The sequence below is a fragment of the Clupea harengus genome, chromosome 5, assembly GCF_900700415.2.
Source record: "Clupea harengus chromosome 5, Ch_v2.0.2, whole genome shotgun sequence".
Classification (NCBI taxonomy): Eukaryota; Metazoa; Chordata; class Actinopteri; order Clupeiformes; family Clupeidae; genus Clupea; species Clupea harengus.
In genome coordinates, this window is record NC_045156.1 from 20,102,020 (window position 1) to 20,126,053 (window position 24,034).

Here is a 24,034-nt window from a genome sequence, read left to right on the forward strand (position 1 = left end):
TAAAAAGTAAATATGAGGGATCTTATGCACAGATCGAGGTCCAGTGACATTTAGAGACACTCAAAGTATATGGCCAAGATAATAGATTCATTATAATACCAGAGATGCATTTCTGCAAGAAAATGTGAAGTGTGATTGCTCAACCGCTGACATTTTCAGATTATACAGCCCTAACACACAGTAAGCTGTTTGATAATAAAACAATTCAGAAAGAGTTTACAGTCTTCATTTACTCACCCAGGTCAAGGCAAAAAATCATCTGTCCATTCATTAAGTTCAAGGTCCAAAGTGTTCAAAGATTAAAGTGTAACCAAATTTTCCCATCCATGCTCTACAGTTTCTCTGTCGCATGTCTCAGATTCTCAAAACGGTTTGTTCAGCCTCCACATCAAGTCACTTGCCCGTTCTTTTGAACATTTTGCAAATGCCTGCAACAGAGTGTGTAAAATCGTCTGCTGTTTAGTCTTACCCCTCCAAACATCTAGGTGCCACAAAAAACACACTAATAATGTCACACTAATAATGAAGGCATTGCATTGTTGCCAGACTTCAGAGTGTTTTTGAGCAACATTGTGTATATGTGTTTGTGTGCGTGTGCGTGTGTGTGTGTGTGTGCATATTTGTGATTCCTGTGTGTGTTCATAGGGGTCAGACAATTCTCTGCTGGCCATTCTAACAGACAAGGACCTACTTCTGTACCACTCTCTACCAGAGAGCCGAGAGAGCCTAGACAAACCAGACAAGAGTCATCCTCTCATCACCACCAGGTAAGGGCATGCACACACACACACACACACACACTCACACATACTCATCTAGACACACACACTCTTCAACACACAGATCATATCTCCCTCTCTCTCCCTGTCTTTCTCTTTCTCTCTTTCTCCCACCCTCTCTCTCTCTCTCTGTCTTTCTCCCACCCTCTCTCTCTCTCTCTCTCTCTCTCTCTCTCTCTTTCTCTCTCTCACTCTCCCTCTCTCTCTCTCTCCCACCCCTCCAGGCTGGTTCACTCAGGCCCTAGTAAGACTTCTCCTTTCCATGAGTCAGACCTGTCGTTCGGGCTGCGCACTGGGACTAAGAAGGGCGTGGAGACCCACGTGTTCAGGGTGGACTCACCCAAGGAGCTCTCCACCTGGACCCATCTGCTGGTGGACGGCTGCCATAGCGCTGCCGAACTTATTCAGGAGGTTACCACAGGTGTGTGTGCCCACGTGTGTGAGTGTGTGAGAGAGAGAGTGCTATGTGTGCCTATACAGGTTTTAATAAATAGGTAGTTATACCATTTGTAGATATCTCATTTGAGCGACAATTACGCTCCTGAAAGTGACCTACATTTTGCGGGTGCTCTAAAGGCTCTTATGAATAGTGTTTTACTGCCCTCTCCTGGACAGTTTATGCAGCGCAGCCACCTATGCGGTAGGCCACTGATTTCTGTTGTAAACCTTCTCGAGTCTAACTGGAGTGGGCTTGAGGTAGTTCTGAACTAATGGATTCTAGATGAATCACACACTGTTAGTAGTTTAAGTAGTAGTTTAAATTAGACATATTCACATTTTTAAATAATCCTTTCTCCTTTCGCTGCTGTCTCTTTTCTTCGCTGTTCTCTCTTCTTCCCTCTCTTACCCCTCTGATTCCATTCATCTCCTGTCTTCCTCTTCTCCTCTTCTCCTCTGGTCTTCACCCTCACCTGTTCTCTCCTTCCTCGCAGCGTGCAGCTGGAACGGGAAGCAGTGCATGCTGGGAGTGCACATAGACGAGGGCTTCACGTTGTACACGGAAGAGGCCGGGGTGAGGAGGCACGTTCTGCTGCACCAGCCCTTCGAGAACCTGCGCATGTCCGCGGACGACGGCGTCCGCATGATGTTCCTCGACTTCGGGGGCCCCGAGGGGGAGATGGTGAGTGTCTGCGTCTCGAACCTCACGCCGTGTTGTGTGTTCTTCCATTCCTCTGTTTGTCGTCTCATGTATATTCAATGTAGCCATGGCCCGGGGAGAGGGGGGGGTCAGAGTGAGAGTTGGACCTTAGTTACATAAGGGTCCAGAGGAAAGCAGAGGTGTGTGTCAAAAGAGAGGCCTTGGATGATCTCATTCAAATGGAGGGCTGTCTGTACCAAAGGCCAAAGCATGCAAGTCTGATCGTCGGACTCCTTCGTTTGTCTCCAGCCAAAATGGGTTGGCCTGTTTTTCAGTGTCTTTTTCTTTTTCTTTAATCAAGTTGACTTCTTTATTCGTTAATCCATTTTATTGTTATAATTTTTCTATATGATTCTGTTCTTTTTGTTTTGTTTATTCATGATGCCTCTTGCTCATTCATAGTGAATATTAATACGTGTGTTTTCACTTATCCCCTTCTCTCTCAGCAACTGGACCTCAATTCTTGCCCTAAGACTATGGTCTTCATCATCCACTCCTTCCTCTCTGCAAAGGTCAAGCGGCTGGGCCTGTTGGCATGACAGCGGCTCGGGGAGCCGAACACTTCAGGTAGATGTCATGGATACGGGACATCATGGACAGCCAATCCAACAAAAGGGCGGACCACATTGCTTCAGAAAACCAAATTTCCAACCATCGGTGGACTGCCATTGGTCAGAGTCCTGCCACAGTCGGGCAGCGATGAAAACAAGCCCATAAGTCTTGCAATGAGAATGTGCTAGATTACTCTCACTCTGAGCAATGACAGCGAGAGACCGCGGGGGCCTGGGCTACAGGCACAACCCCCCACCATTATAGCTTTGTTACTGTAGGAGGGGCTGTTTTAGACCCTATCACTTCTGGCCTATGGTCTTACCCTTTTTATGTTTGGGTTTGTGTGGTTGATGACAGGGCTTAGTCTGATTTAGAGGGCTAGTTCATTTTTAATGTCAGCAAGTACATGGGGGGGGGGGCAAAATGTATCACTCTCAAGGAACCAACATGGCGTGGGGATGTGAAACCCCTGTGCTCCCGAGTCTCTCTGAGAAATAATGACCTCTAGCAGCGTCTCATTCACACACTAAATTTATTAAATGCTCTGTCAACTCCGTTTTATCCTCGGATCACTCGTGTTGTCGTTGGTCGTGTTGCGCATTCACTTTAACAACACTAAGTCTTCATAAACAGGAGATGAAGTTGGCATTTTCATAAATCAGACTTTAGTTGTTTAGTGTGGGGGGGGGGGGCTTCATAAATATTAAACTCTCTCCTAATCTCTCCGTGGACTCCCCCAAAACGAATGTCAGCCATCAAGGAACTCCCTGCCAAGAGCTTTTTTCGTTTGGCACCATAATGCCTCACAATTAGGCTTCCTCTCTGCTTTATGTCGTTAAAGTTAATATGCAATGTTAGATTATTCGTTTTCATTTTAGTTTCATCTAATGAACAACCCAGGCTGTATTGATGCACTGTACACCAGTCAGATGTTAGAGTGTGTCTGTTTGTGTGTGTGTGTGTGTGTGTGTGTGTGTGTGTGTGTGTGTGTGTGTGTGTGTGTGTGTGTGTGTGTGTGTGTGTGTGAGAGAGCAAGTATTTGTGTGTGTGTGTGTCTGTCTTTTGTTTGCTTATTAGTTCTAACCTCTTCAATCAGTGGAATGCTGATGTGGCGACTCTCTAAAACAGTCTTCCTCAGCTCAGGGGCGTGGTGGGTGGGGCTCACACTGGACCTGGTCCTAGGCAGTGCTGTCCTGTCCGGAACCGCTCAACCCCACAGTCTCTCATACGCCCATCAGTGGGAACTGTGCCTCACACCAGCCTCGTCCAAGCGTCTCCCCATATACCATGAACAAGTAGTGTTACCCTTTTGGAGAACGTGGCCCAGTGTAACTGAGCTCCTCCACCCATTTCCTACATTATTATAACATGACAATTTTGAATCTCATGTTTGTAATCGCATTTGATGATTATTATAATAATAATAATAATAATAATAAAAATAATAATTTTTAATTGTTGTGGACTAATTCAGAATGTAACAGTGCCCCCTACTGACATCATGTGGAGTGATGCTTGCCAGATCCAAATTCTATTCAGTTCTATTTCCTGCATTACAGTGTGCTCCCTTGAGTTCCACCTTGTTCTCAGTGCTCAGGGGTTTCTTTACCCGTACAGAAAGGCAGAAAATGAGCAATTCATCGCTTGGATGTCAGAAATGACAGTAATGCAGTGGTATAATCTTCAGCCTATATTGTGTTCTAAAAAGGTGTTTGAACTGCCATGTCATTCCACAGGCACATTTCTGTGTTTCAGGTGGATCTTTTCATTTTGGCCTATTTGCATTTTGGCAGACCAGGAATATGTAAATAAATTGGCACAAATATGGCTGCAAAAAAAGAATCTGGCAGAGGTATTGAAAAACATTCTCTTTTCATTGTACCTTTTAATTGTACCCTCAAGGCTGTCTGTTTAAAAGCATTTTTATTTTATTTTGTGTTGGTAAACTACATGTTGCACCTATAAATCTGCCTTTGGTGTAGTGTGAGGTGATAGATTTTTCCCAAAATGGCCTTTTCCTTTTTAAGAGATTTATTTCCTGTTTTTTTTAAACAACCATTTCTGTACAACCAAAAGAACTCCAGCAGAATCACTAAGGGTGTATTGCCCCATTCTCGTTGTGTTTGATCATTTCATCTGGAATCTTAAACCTGGTCTTCTGTACTACTCAACCAGTGGCCTTCTGTCTATGTTTTGAGATTCATATACAATTCATTAATATATACATATGCATTTCAATCTAAAAAGAAACCAGACTGATTCTCGGAGGAAAGAAAAAATGTTGTATATTCTTATTTAAACAAAGCGTGCCTTGCAGGGTTGTTTGTATATAAAAAATGTAATAAACTTTCGTAACTTTCATCGTGTCCTTGGTGTAATTTGTGTTGTGCTGTAGCCTAATTGCTATAATCTAGAACAGGGGCATGTATACCTGATCTCAGATCAGGTTTCCTTCAACAGTTCCCCTGGTAACCATGGGGTACATTTGCAAAGTGGAATATGCTCAATATCCCGTGTCAGGACCCACCAGAGGAGGGTGTTCGACGACACAGATCAGCTCTGTCTGTACAAATCTTTGAGGCGCACACACAACAACAAATACACACATGCACACTCACACATGCATACCCCTTCCTCTGACCATGCATAGTTTATTATGACTCTCCCATAAACAATCCTCAGAAGGGGACGATGTGATCACAGACATTTAGGACAAGATGTTTACAATAGCAGAGGCTAAATGGTTACAGCTCCGTCTCCTGTGTGTGTGTGTGTGTCTTTTGCTTTTAAAGGATTGGTCTCGAAGATGAAACAGCTCGCCACTATAGGAATTCATGCTCTCAAGTCTTCCACATCTGCGTCCCTTGTGCGAACTCTTTGTTTGAAATAGTATGTGTGTGTGAATGAACGACCTTCTTTACAAACCTTGTGTTGGCAGCACTACAAGACTTATTTTGACCTGTTAATAATTTATCATAAGAATAATACATAATGGATATACCAATTGCTTTCACCGGCATAAATGTAATGCACTATTCTTTACATTAGTCTGTGTACTCCCTCACTGCATACTTCTTAGGATGTGCACACTCCGTATATCGAATGTAAGCCACCTAGATGCTTCTACACATGCAAAAACAAAGAAAGTCATATTTAGCTGCAGACAATGTGAGGTCTACAGTAACCTACGTCTCAGAAAACAGATGCCTTTCAACAAACGTAACAAAAGCGAAGCATAAAAAACTGAAAATGTAGATAATAATATCTCCACAGCTATGTCTCTTTTTTTTTAATCTAACTGAGTAAATTTCCGAAGAAAAAATACGTGTTTTCCAAATGTCCAGGCCACAACAGCTGATGCAAGGAGGGAATAATAAAAAATAATAATATGTTTTTATCAGACTACCAAATCAGTACTGCTAGCTCACATTAGGCCCCCTTCATTCACATCCCCCCTCTCTCCCTCCCTCCCGCGACTGCACAATGGGCCGGTTGCCATGGAAACAGGGCCAGGAGATTGGCAGCAGCCTCAGTGTTCTATCAGTTAGCCGGAAAAATTGCCAATCAGTCGTACAGATCGAGCCTCGGAGAGAGGGGAGAGAGGGAGAGATGGAGTGAATATATTTTGATTAGAAAAAATGGAAGGCCACTTAGGAAGGAGAGAAAAGAGAAAATTGGCTCCTGCTGAGGGAGGGGTATACATCAAGAGACGCTTGCATCATGCCTCTCTGCTCTGGCACAATTAGAGCCATTGTTTGTCTGTCTTATGTTAATGACAAGTAGGAAATGAAAAGACTGCATATTTTCAGCTTCAGGGTAGGTGTGTGTGTGTATAGGTGTGTGTGTGTGTGTGTGTGTGTGTAGGTGTGTGTGTGTGTGTGTGTGTGTGTGTGTGTGTGTCTGTGTGTGTGTGTGTGTCTGTGTGTGAGGGTCCTAACACATTATATCTATTTATGAGAAGTTCTTCTCAGCTCATAAGCTTCAGCACATCCCTAACACACACACTCTACAAATTATGTTGCATTTACTTCTGACTTAATTTTCCTTTTGCTTTTATCCACAGCTGCTCACAAATTGTGCTGCTCACCAGTGTTAACGGCCACAGACAAGTATTCATTTCTACGTTTGTAAGTGCAGAGAGTGCTCAACAATTTACATCTGCAAACTATCAGGATCAACACCATGAGCAGAGTCCCCAGTTTGCAACGAAACTGGTTTAGTGAATGTTATCCCACGAACGCATTTCTTACAGAAAGACAATACATAGTTCTCCCAAATCTGTTCTATTTAGGACAGCAGTTTTCCAATAAAAAGACCATATTTAGTTATCACAACTCTGTTCTGTTTGGGAAAACAGCTCTCCAACGATAGACAAGTGAGAATGCTAATCCCCACCTGAAACCATATACACACTATTTATTTGTGAAGCCTCCCACTGTAATTGTTTTGAGCTGAGGTGCAGAAGTGTGAGAGAGGGGCAGGCTGGCACAGAAACAGCGGCGTATTGGGAGTGGCACCGCACACACAGAGGCCATTGGTCTGTTTGTCAGTATTTGCCTCCGATACCCAGCTGACACACTCACACCCACAGTCCTCTCTGTCTGTCTCACTATCACCATGGAGAGCGGTTATACACATTAACTGTCTAAGCTGGGGTCTTGGGGAGAGAAGAGGAGAGGAGAGGAAAGGAGAAGAGGGTGGGGGGGGGGGGGGCTTGTTTGCCCTGAGGCTGCCCTGTGCTCTGCCTGTCACAAACACAACAACTCCAAGAGTGTGCAGCGGGGAGCCGTGGATTTGTGATTGTTCAGATACTGTTTGTGCATGTGCACACACACCCCCCAAACACACACGTTTACTCCCCCCAGCCCCAAACAGACATATACACTCACATGTACTTGTGCACATATGGCACACACAGCTCTCACACCCAGAAATTGTTCAAGCTTTTCATCATTTACTTCATTAATGACATGTTTTTGGTTCAGAACTCGTTTTTTGGTCTGTAACACAATTTAATAATTGAAAATGCTGTAGCCCTGCAATACCAACAAAAGATGCCAGGGTGCGCTATAACACAAAAACTGAAACCCATATGGAGTGGCGCTGTTATCCTAGTGATTCCGGACAAAATGGGGAGTCTTTAGATTGTTTTTGGAACAAAAGCATAGTGTTACGGTTTACAAGTATGTTAACTACTTCTGTGGTAATTTCACCAATTACAAAATACACGCATAGACTTACTGCTGATTCTCTCTGATGTTTGTAACGTTCTACTTACTTTCGAGTCAGTAGGGGTCTCTGTTCCTCCATCACTCTGTCATGAAGGAATGACAAATGAGGGAGAGAGAACGAGAGAGAGAGGGAGAGTGAGAGAGGGAGAGTGAGAGTGAGAGAGGGAGAGAGAGCACAAGAGCTCTCTGATTGAAGAGATGACCTAATTCAGTTCAGGACGTCCCACAATGCCTGCGCATGTGTACACACACACACACACACACACACACACACACACACACACACACACATACACACACACACATACACTCTCATACACTCTCATACACACACACAGTGAGAGAGAGAGAGAGAGAGAGAGAGATGTGGAATAGAAATAGATTAATACTTCTAATGGAACAGTGAGATCACTGGGAAATCATCCATGAGCTCGGCATCATTCTGAACACACGTTTTATGCGCAGATCATCTCTTCTGAGGTCAAAGAATAAACAAACAAAGGCAGAAAGCAAAACAGCCCTCTGTGTGAGACGTTCTGTACAAACGGCAATCAAGCCACCGTTGGTTGACTGCCAGCAGAATTCTGAATTGTACTGCTAAATACTTGCGTGCCAAGTTACCAAATGAGTAAGTGGCATAGCATAGTGCTGTTAACATGAGCACAATCAGCTCCATGTTTGTCTGGCTGTGTTCACAGGCTCTCTCAGATAAACAAACCCAAGTCAGGCAGAAATTAAATGGAAAGGTGACTGCAAACTTTATACAGGACTTTTTTTCTCACCCACTCTTAATCCTTCATCCCTCTTTCTCTCGCTCTCACTCTCTCTCTCCCCTCTCTTGCTTCACACACTCTCTCTCTTCCACTGTCACTACCAACCCCCCTACCCCCTCTCTCTCTCTCTCTCTCTCTCTCTCTCTCTCTCTCCCTCTCTCTCTTTCCCAGTGGCAGGAATTATGGGTAGTCATTTCATGCTCAGACATGGTTTTGACTTTTCCCCCTTTTTTATTATTGTTATTATTACAGTATGTACTAAAGACCCAGGTTAAGGGTATTAAATAGGCTGCAGCAAATTGTATTTTTGCTCAAGTAAGCTTCCTGGAAATATTCCATCTGAGCCGCCTTTATTCTTGTGAATGTAGTTATGAATTTTAAAGCAGACTGGTCTAAGTGAGGGAGAGAGGTCTGTGAGTTGAATTCTGAGTAATGCAAAAAGATTGGAATTTCTTGTTTGAGAAGCACTAAAGAAGGGAATGGGGAGAAGCAGAAAGCAGAGAGAGGAGAGAGGGATAGAGAGAGAGAGTGAGGAGAGAGAGAAAGAATGAGAGAGAGAGAGGAGAGAGAGAGCAAATGAAAGAGAGGGAAAGGAGAGAGATAGAGAGAGAGAATGAGAGAGAAGAGAGAGAGAGAACGAGAGAGAGAGAGTGAGGAGAGAGGAGAGAGAGGGGAGAGAGAGAGAATGAAAGAGAAAGAGGAGAGAGGGGGAGGAGGGGGAGAGAGAATTCTTATGGTGTTGAACTCGAACGGCAGCTTGTTTTTATATTCATGACAATATGTTCATGCATGGATATTTCTGAATAAACAAGCAAAGGCTTTAATTACTGCAATCCTGATTAAGACATTTAGCCATTATATATTTATCTATTTTCAGAGAGATATGATGTCTGGTGAGAGACTGAAACAATGAGAGACAGATGCAGAGAGTAAGTGAGGAAGAGAGAGAGAAAAAGAATGAGAAAGAGAGAAAGATTTATTAACCATTACCACAATTTCCATGAAATTCCCAACAGCAAGGTGTGATAGAGAATTCTCATCAGAAAGGCTTAATAAAAGCACTTCACCCCAGAAATGACAATCGCCTGAAACAAAGAGGGAGAAGAAAGCCCAAATAATAACAAATGAAAGACCTAATTCAATTAGGTGGTGGGGAAGAAATATTCCTGGCTTCATGTACCAGCTTCACCGAATTGTTTCGATTAATTTGATAATCCAATAAAAAGTGGAATGCGCCTTTTCGCAGGCATTCTCATTTGTGTTATCTTAAATTCTCATTCAGCGCTGAGCAGACGAGGGGTCGTGTGGGAGGTTATAGCAAACGTGATTAGGTAAATTACACGCGTGCCACTAAACAGATAATGCTAACTAACACACGGCCATTCTAATACACAGGCATATTAGGCCCAGAAAAGCTGCTCATCTTAATAACAATTCCACAGTTTCACTACAGCAATCCAAAGCTTCTAAAGGTTTTGGGAACAACGAGTTTTACATGTCAGGGCTCCATTTGGTTGGCTTTTTTGGTGCTAATGGAGAACATTGCTTGGGTGTAAAGTTACCGCCACTGTGAGCTTGTGTTACAAATGTGGGCATGACACCAATATATTCTGCCCACATTACACATATTTACAATTCACAATGCATTTACGCCAATGAAATCCATGCCTAACACCTGTCTTGAAACGTAAAGAGGCTAGCCTCATCTGTAAAGCAGTCATACCTAAACCTTAGCATTAGCTTTTTGTCAGACTACAGCTCCTGTCTAGATTAGATTTTTATCAGCATTTTTGGTCAACCTCTGTATCATGTGTCCTTATTATTGTAAACTACGCAAATCAGTGATACTGTGTACTCATATTATTGTGTTAGCTCATATACTCTGTATTCTCTATATATTACTACATGTTACTATTTTTAGCTGTGATCCTATCCCTAACTCCAAATACATCTTTTGACAACATGTACTCACAATGTATGTATGGTACTCTGCAATTAATTACGTATTGCTTACACACTAGCTAAGTAAGATGTGGCCACATATATTTCTGCAAAAACTGTATCGCATCTGTGCCCATACCAGTTTGACCAGTTTTCTGAACCAGAAACAATACATAATTGATGGTTGGATATGTTTTTTTTATGATACGTTTCATTAAAACATGCACACCATTGCTAGAATGCCACTGACACATTGGCATTATCCTGGAACACTGAGATTGGCTCTTATAAGATTCTTCTGCTAAGTTACCACCAACCCCTCCTTCACCCTTCTCCTCCTATCATTACTGTGTGCTTTGGCGTAGGAGTAATAAACACAGTTGACCACAATAGCCAGACGTCATCAGGGCCATTATCCTTTTTGTACATTATCTTCTCCCCACAAGCAATAATGAACATCAAAGTATTCAGCCATGTCAAAGATTCTATGAGGACAATGGCCAAAGTCATTTCCTCTTTTCACAGAACATAATGTGTAGTGAGTGAATATCACCTATGTCACACTCATTTACAATATGCAGACCTATGTATAGAATAGTCCATATAAAGAATCTAAAATCCATATGCATACATAGGTTTTCCAAGGTGTTATGGTTGCTTGAGATTTCGGAAGTCTCAATAGAACAATGGCAATGATGAAAGTCCAATTCAGACTAGAATCACTCATGTGGTCATGAAATAACCTAAGATAACCAGCCCAAGACCTACCAGTACACAGTCATAGTAATCACTGTGCCATTTTGTGGTGAAATCCCATATGCAGTCGAGATATACTTCAAAGACACACAGATGTACAGCGGGAAAAACCTGAAATATCTCTACATCTGCACACGAGATGGTTTACAGGCAATGGATTCAAGTGTATGATATGGAAAAATGTTTTTTTTTTGGCTTTAGCAGTTCCCTGTGAGGCCGTACTCATGTTACATGAACAGGTCCAACCATTCTTGTCTAATCCGTACCCTCCTCATTGTCTCATAAATAGCATTCACAAACAAGTCCATTTGCCATCATAAGCTTAACAACACACACACTTTCTGCCACCCTCTCTCTCAATCTGTCTCTTTTTTCTCAGTCTCCTTCCTTCATTTCATGTAATCAAGAACCACATTAGGAACAGCTCACAGTGTACCTCAACACAGAAGGACATGCTTTGTGGCTCTACTGAGGTAAGTATAACCTTCACTTTAGATTTACCTCACAAAGGAAACCATATGCATATACATGGAGCGTCTGAGAAATCAGTGGTAAGGGTGGTGGCAACTAAAATGAAATGAAAGGCTTGAATGTGGGTGTACTTCCTGCCATCTTGTTGTCGAGGCAGTAATGGATTTTCACGGTCAACTAGATAATGCAATTCAAGCTAGCTCTCTGCTAATTGTCCTTGACAGGATTTCAGTCCAGTTTTGGCTTTTGAGCACTCCTGGAGTACCAGCATAGTGCTGGGCTCACATCAGCGTTATACTGCCTACGATTTATCTAATTGAGGCTTTGGAAGAATGTGAGATGGGGGAGCATACATCAAATCGAAAAACATATGTAACTTTTACGCTTTTTTGTTTTGTTTTCTGTAAACAAGTGAAAGGTCACACACTGTATTGGGTATAGACACTTGAGGGTTGCTGGATATATTGTCTGACCACTGCTAATCCTTCAGAATAGCGGTGGTCAATCTTCTGGCTAATCTTGTCCCAAGTTAGCTGAAAATTTGACTCAGAAAGTAGTTGATCTAGACCCGATCTGGTCTGGTGTGTGTCCAGTGGATCTGAGCCAAAGTCAGGTCAGATCTGCCTTACAGACAGCTGCGAACTGGAGAGACCAGCGATGGGAAGCCCACTAGGCTCTGCTAATTAGCCACAGAACTCCTAGCATTCCCCAACCACATGAATGATGGTTTTGTCCCATCCAGATGCGGTCTCAGGTACCTACATTTTCTGTATATGATGCATACACTCAAAAACATCTCTGAACCTCTTGCTAAGATGGGTGATGAAGAGTGTGTTACAAATAAAATGAATTATTATTATTATTATTATTATTATTATTATTATGTCACCGAGTACAAACAATGCATTTGGAATAGGATAGCCTCAGATCACCACACCACTAGACACCAACCAAGATCAGGGCAATCAGAATGCAGAATAAATTGTTTTCAGGTTTTCCTGAATTGTATTGCAGGCAGCCAGCAACCAAACCTGGCTTATGGAGAAGAAAAATTCATAAATGTTCTCTATCCGTACATGTTTTCCCTTTTATGTTTCATTTGGAATCTGAGCTAAATGAAGCATTAGCAATATTATAAACCAACAGTGGCATTTTGAGTGAACTGTAAAACTGAGAGCAATTTCTTATTTACCACAAAAGCGATGGGAACAATGCTGTGCTGCCTTGTTGCAGATGAAAACTGATGAAATAAGATGACCTCTAAACAAGCACAACAGTGAAAGTCCTGTTCAAATGCATGATTTGACTTTCAGTAGAATCTAAAGAGTGACCTCAGAAGACTGCGCCAGTGACCCCATCTTTCATTGTCAAGTCTCCTCCACCCCTGTAAGGGAAGCTAAATGAATTCCTAACGGTTTTTTTTCAGAAACGTTGGTTTGGAAATTAGTGTCATTGCGACAGTGAGCATGGAGATATTGGTACAAGGATGGGGCGCAGAAAAGAAGTATGCAGTTGTTGCGACAGCCTCAGTCTGAACAGCTTTGGGGACAAGTCAAATGACCTTTTGTAAACACAGAGTGTATGCAATGTGCCAAGACAAAATTGTTGTGTGTGTGCGTACGTGTGTGCGTGCACGTTTTACTTTGAATCAACACTTTGAAAAGGAAGTTTGTAGAGAGCAGTGGGCGAGAAACTGTTTTTCTTTTAGACTCTAAAGAATCTAAGTAGAGTTCCAAGACTGTGAGGGTTCCGAGGCCACAGAATAAAGTGGCAAGTGAAAAATAAAACAAATATTGTTGGTGTGCTTTAGTGCTCTTTCAGCCACATCTGTTTTATAAGCATGCCATAAAGGTTCAACATACCACATTAAACACAACATTTATAATCAGAACCAATCTTATCAGGTAGGGCATGGCTTTTCACACGCCAACTATCATATGTACCATCATATTGTTAGTCATATGAACACACACTTATATTCATCCACAACAAATGAAATAGGCCTTGATGCAATGGACAGCAGAGATTACATGCCCAGAAGCATCATTTTAATTTAAAAAGGATTTCTATATGGGTTTCTATTATGTTACAGCTTTCTAGTGGTGCTGGAATGACACATTGTGCTGATAGTGGGACCTTTACGGCTTTTTACTCCTATATTATTCATTATATATATAGAGGCAATAATATTCATTACACATCAACCTTCAAAAGATTAAAAGATGTGAACGGGCAGGGTTAAAAAGTTGATAAAAAGTGATTTTTGTTTTCAGGTGGGTGTATTTACACAATCAGTTTTACTTTGTGACAAACAACTAGAGAATTATCCAGACGATCTGATTGCAAACACAAGATGCATTTTTATTACCTCCTGTAAACAGGGTGTGCTGTGAGTGAGTGGCTGTATCAAGAGTAAATTCACAGTTGATCCCCGAAGGACACTTTTGCTTTTGTGTGTGTGTGTGTGTGTGAGATTCCTAATGTTTTCTTTCTCTTTCCGTCAGAATACTTGGATTGCATATAAGCTATTTGTTGATTCATTGTATACTAATGGTGTGGAGACGTCCATGGAAGGATGGGGCTTGTTGCATTTTGTGTGGGCAGATTAGAACCGTTAAACACCAAATATTGCATTTGCAATAAACACTACGGTTTCTGTTCAACCGTCTCATGCTTTGTGGAAGGCTTGCATTGGGGCTGACTACATTTGAAGTTTGTGGGCATCCTATCTACAACAGTTTATAAAAAATCATAGATTTGTGAAAGAAAAAAAATCTAATTTGAAAGTCTTAAAAATTGTATTTTGTTAGATAATATTATGCAAAATCCAGAATCAGGTGTTCAATTTAGATTTGGTATTTATGGGGGTTTCATGACACAGTTTCTACTGCTCATTCTACAAAACAAAAAAAAACCCTATTATAGAAAGAAACTGAAACCCTTTTCTTGTCAAAACCACCCACGTTTCCTGCTCTCTCTTCCCTCCGCAGAACTCAAGCAGCAACTGACAAGGCTCATATTTGGGGAGCTTATAGACAAAACTATAAAGTACAGATGCTTTGCCCAAAACCTGACCCTCTCCACTAAAGACTACCAGACTTCCAACAACTCCCATGTCATGTGGTCTCGCTTGCTAAAAATGCCGGCATGGAAACCAAAGGCCATACGTTACAAGACTGCAACAAAAGGAACGAAAAAAAAAGGTTGAAAAAATCAACTGTAAGAAGGAGTCTTTGCGCAGACGCCTGAACTGAACAGGTTGCACCACAATTCTTCTGCACTGCAAAGGTAGAAAGTTTCCGTATTGCAAGTTTCTCACTGAGCTCACAAAGAATCAGTCCCAGGTCTCTGATGTCCCCCAAAAATGTCTGAGCCTCTAACAAAGATGCACACAATCATGCTCCCCTGGCCAAAGAAAATAAATGTCCGGGCAAGTGGTTCAGTGTTTCATATATACTCACTAAGGACAGCATGCCCTAAATGTGTCCTCCGTAAACATAGTTATGGTTCTGTTCTTTTTTCCTCCCTTTCTGGCCACTGGTTGACTTCTTCAGACAACACTGAAGTGTTAGGATAAGCGCTTCTTGCTTGGTAGTCACATTGAGTTAATAAGTGTACTGTCAAAAGGTGCCGTGCTGCCATCTGTCACCTAAGGTCTTGAATTTCAATAGTCTGGACAGTATATAAGACATATCTGCTCTCTCTCTGTGGGGACTGGAGCACAAGGTGCTACAGAGAGCTGCAGATGAAGAAATACACACCCTGTAAAACTTCTTTTTTTCTTCCTCTTTTATCCATTTGCGGGCCTGTTTGACAGTCATGTCTCTGCTTTACTGTAAAGGGCCACGGCTGTTTTGACCAGGGAGTATAAAAAGTGTCCTAACATTCTTATGGAGTAAAGGGAAAGGGTAAAACACCCAAAAAAGGAAGGCAGGTCTTCGCCACGGCCCTGGTGTTGTTCCACCCTCCCGTTCCACTGTGGCGTTCCCTTTCCCTGGCCTCCATTACTCCCATGTCATTAAGAATGTATGACTGTGATTTCCTCATAATGTGTGTCATATCACGAAATGGCGGTTCAGGTTTCCAATTGTTCAATAATGATCTATTTGCCAATTCAATACTGGAGGAGATGCCTGTCTGCAAAATGAATAAAACATCCAACGGGGAGAGTCATGACAATTCTCCTGAATGGCATCGCTGCAGGAAAACGGCAATGGAGAGAGGAGAGGAGAGGAGAGGAGAGGAGAGGAGAGGCCTCCCCCATTTACAGTCAGGGGGACATTAGAGCCTATGCAAAGATGCATCTTCTATTTGTCCCAATTACCCCATTGTATCTATAATCACTGCGGCAGTGTTATAATGCATCATGCTACATGTATGTACCACTGATTGCTATTGCACCTCCTGTAAAGTGCCTTTTTACATTAATGCAGTACCATTTGTTGCTGTTTTACCATAAACAAAAGTATGATGTTTGGGTATGTGTGTGCGTGGGTTTTGTTTTTGTATCTGTGTGTGTGTGTGTGCAAGTCAGAAATAAATTGGCACTGACAACTCATGCCACTTTTAACATTTTTTTTTATTACGGACAAATGAAACAAAAGAGGCATAGTGACACAAAATGACCTTGCTGGCGAGGAAAGAAAGGACCAGCATCAAAAAAGTAAAAAACAAAAAAATTTAGCAATCATCATCAAACCCCAAAAAAAATAAAATAAAAATAAAGTCAAATAAAACAAACGATAGAATTCCATAATGTAGTATTAAGCAAAAAAGAGGATCTCATGTTGTTCATAAATAGATAGGAAACCTGTCATATTAAATAGCTGATGGGCAACTTGCAAAAAAGAAGATAAGTTGATAACAAATTTAAAATAATTATCATTACTGGCTTTACAAATAAAATTACTACAGTTGGCAGGTTTTTACACAAATTAATATGTCTTAAAAGTTATTCTTTCATTAAAACTAAAAAATAATATGCTACAATGGAAATTTAAAAAAAAAAGTTTGACTAAATGATCAAATGCATTATACTTTTTTCCACAAAACTGAAGGATGAGATCAACACAATAGAACACCTAGCGAAGCTACTAAAAAACTATAGACTCACTGTTTGTTTTTGAATGTGTGCTGTAACATTTCACATTGAGCACATTTCAGTCCACCTTTAAATGTTGGATCGGTGTGAATGGAGATCAGACCAGACCAGTCAAAACAGAATAATAGAAAACATTGCCAAAGGTTTTCCACGAGGCTGCCACATTCTGGTCCCTAAGGGTCAGCATCTAAGCAGGTGTACCCTCGTATTATTTTGCCACCCGAGTCTCTAACCCATCCAGTGGTGCGTCTCTTCTTTGAGAGTGCCGTTTTGTGGGGACTGAGGTGAGAGACCTTGCTAGAGGTTGACCCTCCAGGAGCATGTTTAGGTGGTCTTGCCTTTAGGGTCCTCCATCTTAGACATGTGGAACCACGCAATGCAGATCGCGTGCACAGAGTGCACAGGACATGTGGTCTGTGGTCACTTTTATTGTTGGTCTTTATTGGAAAATCACACCAGTGAACATATTTAATGCAGTGTGTGTGAAATACTCCTCTGACATCCACCAGGCTGTTGAAATTCACAAAAGTCACACACACACACACACACACACTGCCACATTCGCACACACACACACACACACACACACACACGACCGCTTATGTGTGTATATGCCTGGGTCATGTACGCAGAGGTACACAAGCACACACACACACACAGTCTCCCCCACACAAAGACTATTTAAAATACAAATCAATGAGTAATAAGTCATACTAAAGAAATTTCTGGACTTCATTTTTTATACCCCAATCAAAAAAAGTGATATTTACAATCACACTGTGACAGATCATTAAAGGCCTTATAAGGTCTTTAAAATGGAAAAACAAAAAAAATTATTTTTATTCATTTATTTATCTATTTATTTTTTCTTTTTGCCATCTTGTTAAAATTCACAGACCGTCTAGTAAACCTACAGTTATATAAAGGCCTGTGTTGACCTTATCAGAAGAGCATTTCCCTACAGCACGGGACCAGTTATTGGCAAAAGAGCATGAAGCAAGCAAGAAATAAATAAAACAATGCAACGGAGAGAAAGAGAGAGAGAGAGAAAAATAAAATGAACTAATAAGAGTTTCTTCTATTTCAATTAAAGCTCAGTGACCCCTGAGGGGTGTTTCCATGGTAGTTTGTTTGTTTTTTATTTTTTCATATATATACTTTTTTGTATTTTTTTTTGTAGATGAGTGCTCTTAGGCCCCCTTAAGAAGCCTGTACATTTTAAGTGCTTGGCAAAAAAAAAATCAAAAAACAAAAACAAACATCAACAAAATAGGATCACTAGTAGTCTTCAGAATTTTGCACACATCCTTCTAAAAACGAATGAAAAAAATGACACTGAGAAAAAAGAAAAATAAAGAAGATGGTGTGGGGGTGGGGGGTGGGGGTGGGGGGGTGGAGAGGTGGTGGGGACTCCCTGGTGTCTTTAGCTCCTCTGTCCCTCTGGCCCGCTTCAAGTGAGGTAGAGTGGCTTGTCCCTGGCTAACATGCTGCCACTGTAACACAGGTGGGATAAAGAGGAAGATAGACAGAGAGACATTAATGTGTTGACTCTAAGGAGTACAGTGGTGCACACATACACACTAGCCATAGTAAGGCTTTCTGTCACATGAATATTATACAAAATGACAGGCACACAGACAGAGACAGACAGACAGACAGACAGACAGACAGACAGACACAGACGCCTGTGCAAGAGTAAGGGCACCCTACCTGCAGTGGTTTCCTCCGCATTCCCGATTGCAGTATTCACTGTCCCAGTCTGGGTTTTGGCCCTGGTTTGGGGCGCCAGGGGACTGGGAGCCCCCAACACTCTTCTGATACTCTGACTGTAGGTGAGAGAATCCCTGTAGAGTCGACACACACACACAAACGCACTTACATACTATTTCAACACCAACTGAATATCTGTGTGTGTGTGTGTCTGTGTGTTTGTAGCAGTGGAGGTGAATTATATTGCATGTTGAAATGAGTCTCAAATCATATCAAGGGGATTTGATGGCCGTTACAAACAAGGTGATTTATACCGACATACACTGCTGTTGTTGTTTTTTTTTTATCTCAGTCATATCACTGGTAGGTTTAGTCAGTCACAATACATTTTATTTGTGGATGCAAACAACAGCTACCCCTGCCTGCAATAGTGCTATATGTCATGTGTACATGACACTGTGTGGAGAGCCTATGAGCCTCAGGAGAGCTAGGCAAAGCGTCTTACCTGCTGCCCGGGAGGCGGGGAGTGGAGGGAGCTCTGCAGCCCCATCTGGTGTGAGATGATTGGCTGTGACTGGACCTGCTGCATGCGGATTGGCTGGTTGAGAAGGGAGCCCTGGTGCAGGGAGAGCTGTTGGTGTAGGGGAGGGCTGATCTGGAAGGAGGAGGGGGGAGAGGCACTGAGACTGGGGAGCATGGAGGGCTGGCCCAGGGGCCGTGAGAGCCCGTGGCGCTGGGCCCCGGCGTAGCTCTGCAGTTGCTCCGGCAGGGGGAAGGGGCTCGGCCCCAGGTACGGGGAGGAGGGTTGGGGCGGCACGCTGTACAGTGGCGGGTTGGGTGGCATCATGTGGGAAGGCTGGTTTGACTGGGAACTTTTTGTGTCCACTGGGTCATTGTAGCTCTGGGGGGAAGGGAGAAAGAGAACACCAAACAAAAGGGGTCAGACCAGATCATTTATTATCCTAACTAGCATTTATGTTGCTAACAAGGAAATGAGCAGACAACAAAAACAAAACAAGATGGTCTTTTGCGAAGATGCTTTATATGTTTGGAAGCTGCTTTATACGGGTGAAGCAGGGATCCTACACTAGATAAATGGATTGTTTCTCTGACCCATCTTGTATATTTCCAATGATGATATCTATTTCAAAGGCCACTGCGCGACACACTTGCAACCAATTTCATCAGCCGTCAATTCCATTGGCATGATCCATCGCTCCTGGCTGTTTGGCAACAGCTAACATGCATCGAGCAAAAACCACAGAAATAATCAATGACGGGAACAGATAGACAGATGAACATATGAATGAATGGATGGAGAGAGCCTGGAGAGGAACTCACAGAGTGGGCAGCTGACAAAGAATCTCAAAAAAAGAAATACACACAGTATGCAGATACAAAGAAGTGGCACAGCGCTCGTCTGAGGCACGCCTGCTGTATGCTAGTGCTAGCATGTGTCACCTGTAGCAGACGACAGCCATTTTGTTTTCTTTTTTAGCTGATCTGAAGTTTTTTTTTCTCTTTTAAGTTCCCTTCTGTCACATGGGGCCAATTTGAAACAGTAATTCTGCCTTGGAGAAGGCAGAGGAGTTTCAGCTGTCACCCACGCTGAAGCTGTCGTTAATGACTGCACAATTCCACAAATGTTAACAGGTGCACACTTAGCAGCCGAAGAGTCAACACACTCGAAAGAGCATTCAGCCTCTTTTCAATAACCACCCCAAATCCATCTCTTTTTTATTGTTTTACTTAATTACTTTAATTACTTCTCAAAGTAATTAAAGTCATTTAAGAAAAATGTAAAAAAAAAGATGGATTTGAAGAAATTCGCTTTGAAATCATCAGATGTATGTCTCTCCTCCAAATCTATGAATGTGTGGGGGACTGACGTTATTTGCTTTTTTAAATTTATTTATTTAATATTGTACCTTTTTTCCTTCTTTCCTTTTCAAAGTCTGCCAGTCCACAGACACATCAATCAAAGTAGGAGCAAAAAAAAACAGATTCTGACAGAATATTTAATTACATGAAATGAAGGATGAGAATGGTGTTTAATAAAAGAAGCCAAGGGAGTGGGCTGATGAATAACACATTCACGGCTTAATCAACGCACTTGTTTTGGGCGCGAGAGCTTAAGAGGAAGTATGAGGAAGAGAAGGGCTGTGTGGAGGGGTAGGAGAGAGGGGGAGAGAAAGAAAGAGAGGGGGTTTAGCATGGAAATGCAATTTGCGTTTTTTGAACAGGGAGACAATGGATGCAAAATGAGGGACATGAAAATGTGTACATGAGAGCCATTGCTGGGGGGATGAGTGCAGCTGAGCTGAAGAAGAAAAAAAATAAAAGATTGGTTTATTTAAAATGCATGGAGTTGGTTTAAATCTTCCCCTGTTTGAGCTGATTGGATCAGATTCACAGTCAGATGAATCTCCTGGTGTGATTTTATTTTGCTACCTCCAGTGGACACTGACCAAAGCGATGGAACCCCTGTTTAAGACGTGTGATTTATGGATGATAAATAGTACTGGGGTGCTAGGCACACACTGAGTAACTACACCAACACAAATACATCTGTCATGCTAACCCATGCCTTCTGATGATAATCTGGTGAAACCCTACAAACCCTACTAAGCCATTCTGTTGACTATAGCTAGATGTTGTGAGTTCTAGGTACTTCTGCTCATGTGTTTTGGTTGAGGCAGGAGCCCTCTGCATCGCGGTTTGTTTGCCAGATAGAAAGTGCGGCTGATCAGATTGCGTGGACTCTATCACACTCACACACACAGTTGAATGCTAGAACACGCAGCGAGTGTGAAAACCAAATGAGTTCTCACGTCTAGTTTGCGGCATTGCTGGATCGCAGCTATGGTATGGCGACATGGCTCTGATCTGACCCCTGTCATCTGCTAAAAAACCTGCCACCTCTACCACACATGACCACAGTCACACACTCATACACACGTACATACACATCCTCACACGCGCAAGATGGTGAATATGTTGAGGGGAGGGGAGGTGGTTGAATATGTGTTTATATGGGGCCAAATTTTGCATGCTCTGACTCACACACACACACACACACACACACACACACACACACACATAAACACACCACACACACTCACACACAGACACACACACATTTCTCCCTGGGTAGCCCCTCCCATGAGATTACCCTGAATTCTCTAATTTATCACCCCCCTATCGCCACTGACCCATGGATATCAAAGACATGACCCCCGTCGTTACCTTGGAAACCAGGCTGGCTCGGTATGCTGCCAGGGCTTTCAGGTACTCTTTCTTAGCAGCCTCCGTTTTCCTCTTGTATGCCTGCATGGGGAAACAGAACAAAACAGCGGTCAGAGAAAACAGTAACACACACTTTGACACACACACACACACACAAGCTCATACAGATAGATATCCAAGCATCAAAGAAAAAGGGAATATTTTCAACACTGTTTTCTGTTCTTTTGTCAGTTTGAGAGAACACGCACATGCACAGACACACACACGAGTACAAACATACAGACTTACGCTTGAACACAGGGGTCAAAAGCACTTAACTTCAATTGTGACCCAATGGCCACCATGAGAACCAGCACATGAGACCTCAATATGAAATACAATTTCCTATTCTTTTTCTTTTTATTTGATTTTGTATGGAGTATACACTTTCCCCCACTTTTTTTTCTCTTGTGTCCATCGGTGGGTTTATGCATTCAGGTTTACACCACAGCTTTCCATTTTATCCAAGTAATTGAATAAGCCATTACATTTTCAAAGCCACGCGAGCAGAGACAATGAAGGAAAGAAAAAAAAAGGAAAGAAAAGAAAAAGGAAAAGAAAAAAGAAAAGGAAAACTCACACCATTCCTCCTTTACCATTCCTATTGTAGGCTCTATTAAGGAGACATCACTTTATCAGAGTAAATGTCACATCAAAGCAACAAGATGAAAAAAAAGGGCAGATTGGGGAAAAAAACTGAACTTTACAAGAAAGGCAATCTATAGATGGAGAATGAACCTCGAATGAAGTGTTAAGATCAGGAATTTAAGCTAATGTAATGGCGTGTCAATCATTTGTCACAGTGGCGTAACTGCACCACAATTTCTCTTTTCAGTGGCAGAACCTGAGTGAACCTCTTTCAAACAGCTATGGAGTTAAATTGATGAGAAAAACATCATCAAAATTGGTGGCACATACATCACTTTATGCTCACGGGTGTGCACCAGTGTTGTCATTTAAGAGCCACGCCAACATTATTCAGTATGAATGAGTGAATGAGTGAATGAGTGAATGGATTAATGAATACCAGGGCACCTATTGTGTGAGGTGAAAAACAGCAGTAGTGTGTGTTTTGGGAAGTAGGGGGCGTGGGGTTCCTTCTTCAGGCCTGAGAATAGATGAGCTCTGTGAGTGATGATTTAAGCATTTCCATATGGTCTTACTGTACCGGGATGGTCAATCACACCAAAGAAAAACAGATAGTGTTACCATGAAACATTCATGCTTCAGGCTTGCAAACATACACACACACACACACACACACACACACACACACACATGGTCTAAGAGCTTAGCCATGTAATCATACAAAAAGGGCTTTGTCTTAAAAGTTGATGCGTGGCCAAAGAAACCAAAGAGGGTATCACCTCATGTAAATATGGCGGTTACATGCAAACACAAACACAGACAGATAAACAAACACCTAAACGAACCGATAAAATTATAGTCATGACTAAACAATACCTAGACAAATGCATGGCGTCACGGTCGTATTTTCAGACACAAAGTGGTGTCCCTGAAGTGACAGTGTCTTAAATAAAGAGGAAGTGGGGGTTTTATTTGTGTGTGTGTGTGTGTAATTGTGTGTGTGTGTGTGTCTGTGTGTGTGTGTGTGTGTATGTATGCACGCGTTGTAATGAACTCCCCAGCACTCCCAGTGGCTTTAGTTTCAAATTAATTTAACTGAGCTAATGAGTCAGCCCAGAGACAGCTACTTTTAAATAAATTACCATGCCTAAGGATTTCTAATTATTCCAAAGTGAGCGGCTTCATTAGCAATTGAAGCCGTCAGAGGCTGCGGGTCGCGAAGAATTAAAAATAACCGAGGCGCATGGAGCATATGTTGCGGTCATAATCCCGACATCGCGGGTGTCCCGGTAGAATTAGCTGGTAATTGTACCTTAATGAAATGTTCTTGTTTGATAACCGGTTAATTATGGAAGACAATAACTCGCAGACCCGCTGACACAGGAGGGGTGGCTATCCTGGGGGCCTTGAAGAGAGAGAGAGAGGGAGAGAGAAAGAGAGAGAGAGAGAGAGGGAGAGAGAAGGGAAGCGAGATGGATAAACAGAGGGAGGTGGCTGGGTGAGAGAGCTAGAGCAGGTGCCTGATTCCAAACTGAGGTGAAGGGGAAAGGGGGAGGTGGAATGAGAGCGAGAGAGAGAGAGAGAGAGAGAGAGAGAGAGAGAGAGAGAGAGAGAGAGAGAGAGAAACAGGAGGCCAGGAAGGGGGGAAGAAGACCAAATTCCTCTCAAAGGCTTTTTGACGTCTTTCACTCACTCACTCACTCATTCAC

General features: G+C 42.3%; 2 protein-coding genes across 6 annotated transcripts in view; one reads left to right on the forward strand and one right to left on the reverse strand.

Moving 5' to 3' along the window:
* snta1 (syntrophin, alpha 1) overlaps positions 1–3,161 on the forward strand; it is a 24,069-nt gene extending 20,908 nt beyond the window's left edge. The window contains exons 5-8 of the mRNA XM_012829405.3: positions 646–767; positions 1,004–1,200; positions 1,712–1,899; positions 2,364–3,161. Of these exons, the coding sequence (XP_012684859.1) occupies positions 646–767; positions 1,004–1,200; positions 1,712–1,899; positions 2,364–2,456 (600 nt within the window). The 3' untranslated portion in view covers positions 2,457–3,161. The remainder of the gene's footprint in view (positions 1–645; positions 768–1,003; positions 1,201–1,711; positions 1,900–2,363) is intronic.
* A 14,960-nt stretch (positions 3,162–18,121) lies between these two features.
* The window catches only part of tox2 (TOX high mobility group box family member 2), a 90,106-nt gene continuing 84,193 nt past the window's right edge, over positions 18,122–24,034 (reverse strand). For all 5 annotated transcript variants that reach the window (XM_031568023.2, XM_031568021.2, XM_031568024.2 and 2 more), the window contains 4 exons: positions 21,699–21,779; positions 18,958–19,353; positions 18,453–18,586; positions 18,122–18,235 (listed from right to left, as the gene is read on the reverse strand). In XM_031568023.2, coding sequence (XP_031423883.1) covers positions 18,193–18,235; positions 18,453–18,586; positions 18,958–19,353; positions 21,699–21,779 — 654 coding nt within the window. In that variant the 3' untranslated portion in view covers positions 18,122–18,192. The remainder of the gene's footprint in view (positions 18,236–18,452; positions 18,587–18,957; positions 19,354–21,698; positions 21,780–24,034) is intronic.